The sequence below is a fragment of the Scardinius erythrophthalmus genome (genome assembly GCF_964197995.2).
Source record: "Scardinius erythrophthalmus genome assembly, chromosome: 23".
In the NCBI taxonomy this organism is placed as follows: domain Eukaryota; kingdom Metazoa; phylum Chordata; class Actinopteri; order Cypriniformes; family Leuciscidae; genus Scardinius; species Scardinius erythrophthalmus.
In genome coordinates, this window is record NC_138243.1 from 28,507,202 (window position 1) to 28,521,117 (window position 13,916).

The 13,916-nt window shown below is 35.7% G+C and overlaps 1 protein-coding gene across 1 annotated transcript; it reads left to right on the plus strand.

The window, feature by feature from the left end:
- Positions 1-240: 240 nt before the first annotated feature.
- LOC308683491 (uncharacterized protein) lies at positions 241-13,790 on the plus strand (the record flags this gene model as incomplete). Its single annotated transcript, XM_081353951.1, has 18 exons — positions 241-302; positions 407-479; positions 581-623; positions 717-795; positions 2,787-2,875; positions 2,983-3,129; positions 4,704-4,755; positions 5,012-5,112; positions 5,487-5,572; positions 6,108-6,189; positions 6,281-6,366; positions 7,273-7,360; positions 7,442-7,490; positions 7,584-7,671; positions 10,889-10,989; positions 11,067-11,151; positions 11,239-11,343; positions 12,852-13,790. The coding sequence occupies 18 exons, from the start codon at positions 241-243 to the stop codon at positions 12,954-12,956; spliced, it is 1,521 nt and encodes a 506-aa protein (XP_081210077.1). The 3' UTR covers positions 12,957-13,790.
- Positions 13,791-13,916: the final 126 nt, after the last annotated feature.

The window sequence follows — 13,916 nt, forward strand, 5'->3', positions numbered from 1 at the left end:
ATGGTTTGCCTCAATTAAGTTAAATGGGTCCCTCGGGCGTCTGTGGCACCAGATCAGTTATCTGGTAAAGTTTGTTTATTTGTGTCACTAAGCAACCGGTATCATCATCTTACCGGCTGCTAGAGAGAGTTTGCCTGTGTGTGAATGTTTCCCAATGGGACAGTAAAACATTTTGCACATGATACATTCCCTATTGATTTTCACAATTAGGTGTCAGAAAATAACTTAACCAATGCTAAAATGGCTTTAGCAAGTGGACATTGGGTTGACAAAGAAATTGCAGGGGTCCCACCGAGCCCACGGTAAGTAAGTTCTGCTTGCATATGTTTCTCTGTCATTTGTGATGCCTCTACAGATTGAATGAAGATTGCTAAGTGTTGACCATAAGCATTACACTTGTTTACAGATATGGCCATGCGATGACTGTTGCAGGAAATATTGCTTTCTTGTTTGGAGGAGCATCGAGCGCGATCACAGAGGTGTGTGAATCTAATAAACCGCTGAAAACTGCACTTATTTCAGTGTTCGTTAAAAAAAATTGATGCGTTTGCAACAATAATAACTATTTTTCTGTCCTTAGGATGATCCTCCAATATATCTTAATGACTTTTACATGATTACAGGTAGCCTACATTTGGGGAAATATTTTGCTGTTAAAGTATGAATGGTTTTGTTAATGACAGTTTTCATTCTTTTAACTTTCTCTTCTGTTTTAGTTTCATCTAATGGAGTAACGTGGGAGCTGATGCCCCAGAAAGGTGATGTTCCCACTGTTAGAGAAGGACACACTCTATGGTAATGATATAAACACTATATGGTTTTTTTATGTTTCTGAAAGATGTCTCTTTTGCTTACTGTGGCTGCATTTACTGGATCAAAAATACAGTGAAACAGAAATATTGTGAAATATTATAACTAGAGCTGCACAATTAATTTGTGATCTCGAATTAAATACTCACACGATCTTATTCTTAAATGACAGCGATTCTCCTGTGTCTATTAAACCTTTGACAAGTTCAATAACAGTGAACATTAAGATTTGAGTTGGAGCTGCCGCTGAGCCAGAGAGATCCGTTATTATCATGTATATTATTCAGTCTTTTCAACTATACAGTGTCATTATTTCTGTGTTACAATAATTCAAATTATCACAGAAGTACTTGGATAGAAGTTTATAGTTCAGATATAAACACTGAATTCTACAGTAGCGATCAAAATAGAGCAGATCACCTTTTGAAAGTAACTTGGCGCTTCAAATAACGACTGTTAAAACACTGTGGCTGTGTTCGAAATCTTCCCCTATACCCTCATTCACTATTCCCTACAGTACTTCACTAATATAGTTCACTTGAAGGAGTGAATGGAAACGAGTGAGTGAATTGAGACACTGAGTGTGCAGTAATTATACTGTATGTTCGGCAACAGTTCTTCTAACCCTAATTGATGGAGTGTGTAGCTTTGCATTTCTTAAAGGGTAACTCTCGCCAAAATTGAACCTAGGCTCTTTTTGTTAATCTACCCGAGTCAAACTTTCGTGTAAAAGCATAATTAGAATGGAAACGCCACTTTTAAGATTTACCGTATTTTCGTTTTAGGTCAAAATGCCTTTTGAATGGGAGTGCATGGGGCACTTCTATGATAGCATCAAAATCGCTATTTTTAAAACACTAAGAAGGCTCGACACAACATGAAACTTTGCTGGAAGTATCACCAGCGGCTCTACACATGACCTCCAGCATTGAGAACAAAGTTTTCTAAAAAGTCGGTTTTGTACGACTCACTTTATCAGTTAGTGTTTCCAGTGGCTGGAATTTTGTCAGTTAAAAGCATTCGATCTCTGAATGCAACGTAATGAACCGACTCCATATGAGGAAATGTCATGAGCTTGTAATTTCAATGAAAAGCATGATAACTTAGATAGTTAATTATCTTTAACTTAGATAGTTAAATAGTTAGATAGTTAAATAATTATCCGTGAATTTATATGGAAACAAGCTTTAGGAGCTTTCCATCTTTACTCTCCTCATGTTACGTTGCATTCGGAGATCGACTACTTTTGACTGACAAAACTCCAGCCACCGGAAACACTAACTGAAAAAGTGAGTCATACAAAACCTTTCTTTTTAGTAAACTTTGTGTACACAAACCATGTAGTCAATGCTCGAGTTCATGTGTAGAGCCCCTGGTGAGACTTCCAGCAAAGTTTCATGTTGTGTCGAGCCTTCTTAGTGTTTTAAAAATAGCGATTTTGATGCTATCATAGTCGTGCCCCATGCACTCCCATTCAAAAGGCATTTTGACCTAAAACGAAAATACGGTCAATCTTAAAAGTGGCGTTTCCATCCTGATTATGCTTTTACACAAAATGCTTTTTTCGGGTAGATTAACAAAAAGAGCTTCAATTTTGGCGAGAGTTATGCTTTAAACAACCATGTATGAGACACATCATGGCCATATTCCAGGATGACAATGTCAAGATTCATCAGGCTCAAACTGTGAAAGAATGGTTGTGAGGATCATGAAGAATCATTTTCACACATGAATCGTCTCCTCTGACTCCAGATCTTAAATTCATTGAGAATCTTTGGGATGTGCTGGAGGAGACTTTACAGAGTGCTGGACTCTTGCATTGACAATACAAGATCTTGACCAAAAATATATGCCCCTCTTGATGGGAATAAATGTTGTGATGCTACTTCCATCAAGAGCTGCATGTATATTTATATATATATACACACACTTCATTTTGATGATAAATCATCCCATGCTTTCCCATTTTCCCATAGTGTTGTTAAAGGAAAACTCTATTTGTTTGGAGGCTCCTCACATCCTGACGCTAAAGAGTGTCTCCCAGGCGTCTATTGCTTTGACATCGGTAAGACACTAGACCATTTATTGTGCATACTACTGTGAGTGTCAATGCATATGACTACCATAGATGATGTTGTTAAGATGCTTAAGGTTTTGTCTGGTCATGCTCAGTGACGTTGACGTGGGAGAAGCTGCTCACTGCAGGCGTGTCCCTGCGGACACTGAGACACAGCGCAGCAGCTCTGGGAGAGAATATCTATGTGTACGGAGGGATTTTGGGTGGAGTCCCGACCGAAGATCTCATGATGTTCAACACAGGTCAGTACTGTGAGGACTTCAATCCCTGTCCATCTCAGACACTGGACGGCATTATTAAAGTCCCTGTGAACCAGATGTTGCAACCAAGTTTACTTTAGTGTTGTGACATATTTCCAAGTGAAACGTAATATTGAATAGAGGGCGGGGTTTTACTTCTCCTTACCTCCTCTTCATCCCTCGCTCATTGAAGACTGGCGGTTGCAGGGAAGTGGTTTAGGATATTAAAACCAAAACCGTCAAACCTGACGTCTTCAGAGAAGGAACGAAGATTACCACGACAAACTTATTTTTTTCTATGTATTAACTTGTACAGATTAATTGTCCACCACAAGATTTGTAATGTGCGCTAACAAAGTAAATAGGGTCAATTTAGATTTCATGGCTACTTTAAACGTGTTCAGCAATGTAAAGTTTTCACCTTTTTTTCATGAGAGTGGGTTGAGATGAAAGACACAACAAAAACATATACAAATTATCTTTGTTAAATGTCAGAATTGTAAGACATTAAATGGGTGGTATAATGCCCTTTTCACTAGATGTAAAATAAGTCTCTGATGTCCCCAGAGTGTGTGTGTGAAGTTTTAGCTCAAAATACCCCCCAGATATTATTATATAGCATGTTAAAATTGTCACTTTTTGAGGGTGAGCAAAAACGCACCGTTTAGTGCCTGTTCCTTTAAATGCAAATGAGCTGCTGCTCCCGGCACAGGGGGCGGAGCTTCAAGAGCTCATGTCCTTTTACCTCACAAAGACATGAACTGATAATTTCAAAAACTTTCAGCCTTTTATGTTCAAACCGGAGTCAGACAATGATGGAGAGACTCTAGAAGTGACAACATGTAGAAGCAACAGGACATTTCTGAATTGTTAGTTGATGAATTTATGTTGCTGATGTGTAGTTATCTTCTAGTCATTGATTAGCATATTCTGTCTTGATAATCTATAAATCGTGTTCAGGGGGCGGGGTTTATGTAAATTCTAGGGTTGGTGATGTCACTAACCCGGGAGGAATGTGGTGTAGTCTCTACCAGCCGTTTGTTGTAGTCCTTAAAAAGCGATTTCTCTAGCTAATATGAAATAACTGAGTTTGGTAACACTTTAGTTTAGGGTCCAATAGTTGATTATTATCATGCATATTACTAAGATATTGGCTGTTTATTAATGCACATAAAGCACATATTAATGCCTTATTCTGCATGACCATATTCTACATCTCTTAATCCACCCAATACCTAAATTTAACAACTACCTTACTAACTATAAGCAGTAATAATGAGTTTATTGAGGCAAAAATCATAGTTAATAGTTAGTTAATAGTGAGAATTGGACCGTAAACTAAAGTGTGACCCTGAATTTTTATTCGATCGATCACATTACCGTAACGAGGGATTCCATAATTATTTTTGAATGCACTTTTTTTTTAAATTCTGTCATTATTTACTCACTCTTATGTTGTTCCAAAACCCCAAAAGCATCATCAAAGTCAGGAAATATTTGTGAGAAACATTTTTTTAATATTTGGATGAAGTGTTCTGTCAATAACAACTTACTGTATGTTTATACTTTACTTTTAGTGTCATTGAATTGGATGCCTATTAAAACTACAGGAACTCTGCCTTCAGAAAGGTAAATAGTGATCTGACTGAATATGAGATTTAACTTTACAACTGTGTGCAACAAAAAAAAACATATAAAAGAGTATATATATTGTAACTTTAGCTGACTGAATGATTGTTGAAAATGAAGCTGTAATCATGGGCCATCTGTTTAAAACTACCGTTTTAACAGCTGAATTCATTCTGTGGTTTTCCTATTCCAGAAACTCAAGCCCAGCATCTGCTGTCTTTCCATCTTATCGTGTTCTTCCTCTTTTGTTCTGTAGATATAATCACTCATTTGCTGTGGTCGGAGAGCAGATCTTCTTGTTTGGTGGATGTTCAGAGGATGGGTCTCAACTCAAAGACATGTATGCATTGAATACAGGTACAGCTGGCTCGATTTGAAATGATGATTCCCACCCTTTGCACAGAGCCAAATTTCTGCTTCTTCCCTCTAGACGAAGGTTTATAGTCCCAAAGTGCAGAACAAAGCGATTTAAAAATAGTTTTGTTCTGGCAGCCGTCATTCAGAGGAACAAAATGCACAGAGGACACAGAAATGTTATTTATTGTCTAATGTAAATGGTCTGTGTTTGTTTCTAAAATGTGTGGATACTGCAAAACAAATCTACTTACGGGTACATATAAAGTTAACTTACAACAACGGGAATACTGGGTTATAGTTTTGCACCAAAAGATTGCAGTTGTAATTGTACGACTAATTCGTCAGACTGTAATGAACTATGTCTTTTCCCATAGAGACTCTGGTGTGGGAACAGTGTCAGGTAAAAGGAGAGTCTCCTGTTGTTTGTGCCGGTCAAACCTTTACGTCACATCATGACAAGGTACGGTAGAGTACATGATTAGATTTATGCACTACTGTTCAAAAGTTTGGGGTAAGTATGATTTAAAAAAAAAAATAATAATACTTTTATTCAGCAAGGACACATTAAATTCATTCTAAAGTGACTGTAAAGACATTTTACAAAAGATTTGTAGCATTTCTGAAGGATCATGTGACACTGAGGACTGGAGTAATGTTGCTGAAAATCCAGCTTTGATCACAGGAATAAATTATATATTTTAAATATATAACAATAGAAAATAGCTATTTTAAATTGTAATAATATTTCACAATTTTACGGTTTTTATTGTATTTTTGATCAAATAAATGCAGCCTTGGTGAGCAAAAGAGACTTAAAAAAAAAAAAAAACTTACTGACCCCAAACTTTTGATCAGTGATGTACATTCTTGGAAATAAATGTGCATGATGAGGAGAATAAAAACTCAGAAATGCACAAAATTCAAGTATGAGCAAAAGTAAACTTTTTTTTCATGTCACACTTTTAAAATAGTACACTATTGTTATTTTGATTCAGGATATTTACTTATTTGGGGGAACAATCACTAATCCAGATGGAGCGGTATCATTCAGCAATGAAATACACAAATTAAGCATCGGTAAGATGAGAAGCAAAACTGAGAAACCAAAAGAAAACCAAAGCAGTTTCCAGTGAATGAACAGACACTAACACTCTTCCTGTTTCACCAGCAAAGATGAAATGGAAGGTCCCGCTGTATGTCGGCATCCCTCCCGCCAGACGTCATGGACACACGGCTTTCATCGTCCATAGTCATGTATGTGAGTGTGTGTGTGTGTGTGTTACTGGGGGTTTGTTTTACATACACTGCCATTCAAAAGTCTGGACACACTCGACTCACACTGTTTCTCAGGATCACAATTAATCTAAAGGCTTCTGCTAAACTGATTTCCATTTCTTTTTTTTTTAAATGAATGAGTTGAAGGAAAAGCTTCGTGAAATGCTCCTTCTTCAAAAAGCATCCCATAATGCACCTCATGAAGTTGCTTGATGAATGTCCAGAATAAGCCGAGCTGGAATGTAGACAAAGTAAAAGTTTTTATTTGTGTCACGTGTTTTAATCAACTTCATTCCCATACTTCCATTTGTGTCCATACTTTCATTACTTATCCTTTATTACAAAATATAAAAAATAGTCAGAATGAAGGATGATTAGATGTGTCCAAATGTTTGAGATGAAATGTACATGTCAGTGTTACTTTCGTAGATTTATTACTATTATAGTATTTATTGATATTTTGAAATATCTTTTATTTTTAATTTTAGTTGGTTTTAGTAATTTAAACACTTTGCAAGCATTTGTTAACATTAGTTAATACATTAACTAACAATGATAATAACTAAAATGAATAAATGCTGTTGAAGTACAGTATTTTTCATTCTTAGTTTATATTAACTATAATGTAGTTAACTAATGTTAACAAATTAAACCTTATTGTAAAGTGTTACTTAACTTTTTACTGTAAATTATAAGGTTTGTTGTTTTTACTAAAAATGTTCCATTTAACAGTTTTTTACTGTAATTAATTAACAGGTTTTACAGTTAAAATTACAACAACAACAACAAAAAATAAACAGCACTGGTCCATGTTTAACAGATGCGAAATGTGTTTCAGATCTAACTTAGTTGTTTTTTAGTGAGTTTCTTTCTTCTTGGTTGCAGCTTTATGTGTTTGGAGGCAAAAATGAAGAGCAAGAATTTAATGACTTGAAAATAATGAAATTGATAAACCCCTCGGAGAGACAGCCAGGTACTCAATGTTACCGACTCCTAAATACCAATCACCTGTTTTACTTTTATTTGAGCTTGATCCATTACTTCTCTCATATAGTGATGAAGGAGATTTTGTCTGAGTTTGGCCTGCAGGGTGTCAGTAATAGGTGGGTGCATTTCTGTGACTAAAACACCCAGTTTCATTACCAGTTTCATATGAAAGTAATGTTCTGTTATTCAAATCATTTCCTCTTGATCAGCTTCGCACCGACAAAGATTCCCAACGTGAAGTACGAGCTGAGTGCGTCTCCAGTGACCGTGAAGAGCCACAGGAGTGAACATATCCAGGTGATTTACGTCACACATCTGCATTACTAACATCTCAGGCATTTCATTTATAACAGTGACTGTTGAAGGATTTGCATTTGGGGTCGTTGACAGTTTACACTACCGGTCAAACGTTTGGGGTTGGTTGGATTTTTATTTTTTTTTATTACTTATTTAGTCAAAAGTGACAGTAATGTCATTTATAATGTTACAAAACTTTCTATTTATCAAAGAATTGTGAAAGAAATGTATCACAGTCTTCACAAAAATATTCAGTAGCAAAAACAACATTGATGATGATAAGATGTTTCTTGAGCAGCAAATCATCATATTAGAGTGATTTCTGAAGGATCATGTGACACTGAAGACTGGAGTAATGATGCTGAAAATTCAGCCTTTTATCACAGGAATAAATTACATTTTAAAATGTATTCAAATAGAATATATATATATATATATATATATATATATATATATATATATATATATATATATATATATATATATATATATATATATATATATTATGATATTACACTATTTTAACTGTATTTTTGATCAATAAATGCAGCCTTGGTGAGCATAACAGACTTCTTTTAAAAAAAAAAACATTAAAAATTTTAACCGACCCCAAACTTTTAAAGGGGTCGTGACATTTGATCTATTTGACATATAAGAGGTCTTTATACCATTAAAATATCCTGCAAGTTTAATTGTTTAAAACACACACTTGGATGACACACTCTTTAATGGATGATTCACCGTTTTTTAAAGGGGTGGTGTAATGCCCTTTTCACAATTTGTAAAATAAGTCTCTGATGTCCCCAGAGTGTGTATGTGAAGTTTTAGCTCAAAATACCCCACAGATATTTTTATATAACATGATAAAATTGTCACTTTTTGAGGGTGAGCAAAAACACACCGTTTTGTGTCTGTTCCTTTAAATGCAAATGAGCTGCTGCTCCCGGCACAGGGGGCGGAGCTTCAATAGCTTGCACTCACACACACATGCACTGAAAATTTCAAAAACTTTTAGCCTTTTATGTTCAAACCGGAGTCAGACAATGATGGAGAGACTCAAGAAGAGGCAACAACATGTAGACAATATTTCTGAATGGTTAGTTGGTGAATTTACGTAGCGTATTGTTTTACGGTGTATACGTTACTCTTAACACCTTTTACCTATTTATTTATTATTCTCAGGTAAGGTAAAGAAAGTCAAATCTGACCTAAACCATAAGCATTCAAAAGGTACTTACAATTTGGTCAGAAGACTCCCCTGTGTTATGTTCTCATCATAAATCTAAGTCTCAGTAGGCAGATTTTGTAATCAATTAAATTTATTTTAATTGGTTACTTTTCTTTTTATAATAAACAAAAATATAAAGGCAAATAAAACTTCATCGTTTAAATATAAAATACAATAATTACATTTTGAATCAAAGGTGTAGTAAGCTCTGGGCTTCTTATCTTCTGCTTGGGGTTTCTTGTCCTCAGCTCTGGGCTTCTAGGCGTCGGGGGCACTGGCGTATCAGCATCTCCCGAGGCAGTCAGTTCATCAATCTTTTATACTCCTGTTGTTTTCAACAGGCGTTAGGTTGACACTCCTCCAAAGTTTCCCAGATCCTTCTCCAGGCAGGTGCAAGCGGTCCACCTCTTCATGTCCTTGAACTCCAGTAAACTCAACTAAGATGGCTGAGTTCATTTAAAGTTCTAGGAGTCTAGCGCACACACATAATCGCACTTTTCTGCTCCTCTCAACATGGGTTGGCATAGTCACATATACATACATAACCAATTACTGTACATCTATGCCAAAACAATATAAGCCATCAAACATTGAATGCAATGCATTATATCCAATACATTGGCTAAATATGTGTAACAAAAAGGCATCTATAAAAACAAGGAGGCAGGTAATTGCATTTTCTTGATATTATACGACAGTATGTGTAGTCATCTTCTAGTCATTGATTAGCATATTCTGTCTTGATAATCTATAAATCGTGTTCTGGGGGCGGGGTTTATGTAAATGTTAGGGTTGGTGATGTCACTAACCCGGGAGGAATGTTGTGTAGTCTCTACCAGCCGTTTGTTGTAGTCCTTAAAAAGCAATTTCTTTAAAAGCAAATATCTCCCTTTGCTTTGAACTTTGAGCGTCGTAACTTTGCAGATGTTGTTTATGCTCAAACAGCAACATTATACACTAACTAAAGTTAGAAAAGTGAAATCATATTCAACCACCCCTTTAATGAATCTCTCAAGTCTCTTTTAAGAATAAATGCCCCCTACTGGAGTAATAATGTAATTTTTTGGTTATTGCTTAAATTGGCTCGAATAAAAGATAGAAATATTTATTCTTCCCTTCCAAAGTATTTACCCTTTTTTTTTCCTCTCCAAAAAATATTGGAATCAGAAACAAGAATTGATAAGAACCGGATTCGATGAGCAGAATCAGAATCGGAATCGCTAAAATTGAAACGATACGCAACCCTAACTGGATGTGAGCGTCACGTCAAATGCAAATAGAAGCCATTATAATGACTGATGCTGTCTACACTGATACAGTATACAGATGTGTGTTCAGTTTCTGATGAACTCCACACACTCGAGTCTGTCAACAACAGGACAAATGGAAGAGTGAAAGAGCGTTCGTCCAGTTTAAACGGCTCATTTGTGTCTCTGTAAAGACTTTAGAAGGATCCCAGCATCTCAAACAAGTGGATGGGTTATTTTAATGGCGTCCTGGATCATATGTTTGTTCGGAGCATCTTGTTTTGTCAGCGAGGCACAGTGTAATGGAGAGTTCACAAAGAAACTTTAGTTGAAAGTTGAACCAGCAACTGTATTGAATCTGACAGCACAAACATAAGTAAATGATTTCATAATGCTTTGTCTGTAAATTATGGTTTTATATGGATAATGTTTTTAAAACACTTGAAGGTTTAAAAAACGCTTTAAAAAACTATCATTTCAGACAGAGGCTCAGAATAAAGGTTGAAAATAATCATTTTCATTAACATTATAATACCTCAAAAATATATTTTTTAAAATCCATGTCATGATGACCCCTTTAAATGTTCGTTTACATGCAGATTTTAGCTTTAAATATGAATGAATATATAAGGGAAAGTGTATGCTTTAGATTAGATGCCGTGGCTCACATCATTTCTTTATATATATAAGGAAATATATGATTTTGTAACCAAGGCAATAAACCATTGTCACTTTCATCCAGGTGAGCGGTCATAGAGACTTCAGTACAGTTCGTGATGAAGCCATGAACATGATCCACAAAGCTTTTGCTATGTTAGATGAGGAATTCCACAAACTAGACAGGTATGATGCCGTATTTGGTTATTTCAAATGAATTGTCTAAATCACTAATAATGTGAATCTGTTCTCCCCTGAAACAGAGAAAAAGAAGCACTTGCACGGGACACAGAGGCTCTACAAAATGAGCGAGACGCTCAAAATGAGCATCTCCTGAGACAGAGACAGGTACCACTGATGGTGACGTCATTGGATTCATTTTCTTGTCCGTTCTTGTTAAACTGCTAAAGGAAGTTTGCGGTTGTGATTGGACAGGAACTGCAGGATATGCTAGAAAGACACAAAGCTCAGAACGAGGCTTGGCTGCGTGCGCGGGCAGACGAGAACGACAGGGAGAGGAAGGAGCTGTGTAAACTGAGGGTGTGTTGCTTTAAAATAACCTCAGACATTTACCTCATACAAACCACTGGCGGGCAGAGACAGAAACAGCTTGTTTTAACTGAGTTAGTACTAGTGTTATACACACACTATTACCCTGTTTCACATACACACGTGTGTGTGTGTGTGTGTGTGTGTGTGTGTGTGTGTGTGTGTGTGTGTGTGTGTGTGTGTGTGTGTGTGTGTGTGTGTGTGTGTGTGTACTTGTACAACTATCTTTGTGAGGACCAGTTTGAGTTTTAGACCATTGGAGTGAGGACAAAGAGAGTTAAGTGAGGACATTTTGGCCGGTCCTCTCTTTCTGAGAGCCTTTAAAGGCCTGTTTGAGGGTCAAGACTTGGTTTTAGGGATAAGGTTATAATGAGGTTAAGGGTCGGTTTAGGGTCAGGGTTTGGGTTAGGCACTTAGTTGTGATGGGTAACGTTAGGGTAAGCGGCTAGACTAGAGATTGCATTGTGTCAATGAATGTCCTCATAAAGATAGATGTACAAGATAGTTTGTTTATATATTATATTTATATAAATTATGTGTGTGTGTATTATTATATTTATAGATATATATTATGTATATGTGTGTGTCTGTGTCTATATATGTGTCTATATAAACATACAGTATATATACATATACACACTTACTATATGAACAAACTTTTTGATGTGATTAATTGCGATTTGACAGCACTAATTCATATATACAATATATATATTAATGCTGTCAAACCAATTAATCTGGATTAATCGCATTTGAGATAAATCTGTTTATGTAATATATGTGTTTGTATATGTTATTATATTTATATGTATTATATACAGTATATGCCTGTGTGTGTGTATATATACTGTATACACACACATATTTATACACACACACATATATATGTATGTATGTATATATACAGACAAACACTCTCACACACATATATAAATATATATATATATATATATATATATACACACACATATTATGTAAACAAAAACTTGTGTTAGTTGCGATTAATCGATTTGACATCAAATATTATAATCTTATAATATATATAATATATAATATAATCTTATAATATTATAATATAATCGATTTGACAAATATATATATGAGTGTAATGTGTATAAATACAATTTACTGATTTTTTTCCCCCATAAAATACACAAGAGTAAAAATGTAGTGCATCCTGTTAACTCACTTCAAATCTTAATAAACATATCTTGATACAGAATATTTCAGAATTGCAAATCACATTTTAGCTATTTAATTTTTTGCATGAACTATTCCTTTAAATGCCCACATCAAGCCAGCCATTCCTGCACAAACGGTGACTTTCTCACACTGATAATGAATAAAACGTGTCACTGCAGGAGCGGTTCACACTGAACCCGCATTTAAAACTCTGGCAAATATCTCATTCTATGCATGGAGTGACGGCCGTTTAACATTTCATCATGTGCCACGTCACCTGCCGTTTCTTGTTTATCGATTCGGTCTGAATATTCCAGGAGGAGGTGCTCCAGGAGCAGGAGAGACTCAAAGAGGAGCAGTGCAATATCCAAAAACGCAGTGAGCAGCTCCTGTCCATTATGCAGCAGTTCAAAGGCATGTGAAGACACTGTCTCCATGGCAACCGCAGAGGGAGACGGCCGAGTTTTGTTTGGGAAACGGGAGATTATTGATGCCACTCCCTTACTGTGATATTTGGGTTTGTTTGTCTGCCTGATGATTTGGTTATTCCGCTGTGTGTGTGTGTGTGTGTGTGTGTGTGTGTGTGTGTGTGTGTGTGTGTGTGTGTGTGTGTGTGTGTGTGTGTGTGTGTGTGTGTGTGTGTGTGTGTGTGTGTGTGTGTGTGTGTGTGTTAATGGATGTCACAATGCATTTGACAACCTCATTACCAGACATACCTGATGATTTATGAAGCGTTTGAAAAGATTTTCCTGAAGCGTGATGAAGTAAACTGAGGTTTACAAACAAGACCTATGTCATTTTTTTATTTCATGTTTCTCCACAAGCATGTGTTGATAGGAACCGAGGCCCTCGGGTCACTAAATTGACCTCCGGATCTGATAACGGTTATTAAAAAATCTAATTCTGGGATTTATTACATAATAACAATAAAAAAAGTTCCTTTTTACAGTTACATTTAATCATTTAGCAGATGCTTTTACCTAAAAAACAGGAAAAATACAAGCTTTTAATTACAGAAATACATACATGTATATACACCTACAGACTGTATCCTATAAGCTATAAATATACATTTTGTATTTATTCTAAAAAAATACACTTTTTATCTGATGTGGTCATTTGTGCTTTTTATGATCCCATATAAAAGTCAGACATTCAACATCCCACAGTGATACATTTCCATAAAATCCACAAAAGTAAAGAGGTAGTGCATCTTGTTAACTCACTTCAAATCTTAATAAACAACATAATATTTCACACTGTCCATCATATTATTGCTTTTTTAGTTAACTTTTATTTATTTCTTAAGAAGGGAAACAATTACACAGCCCTTCACACTATATAACACAGACTGTCTGGGCCATTAGTGAGTTTATAAACTC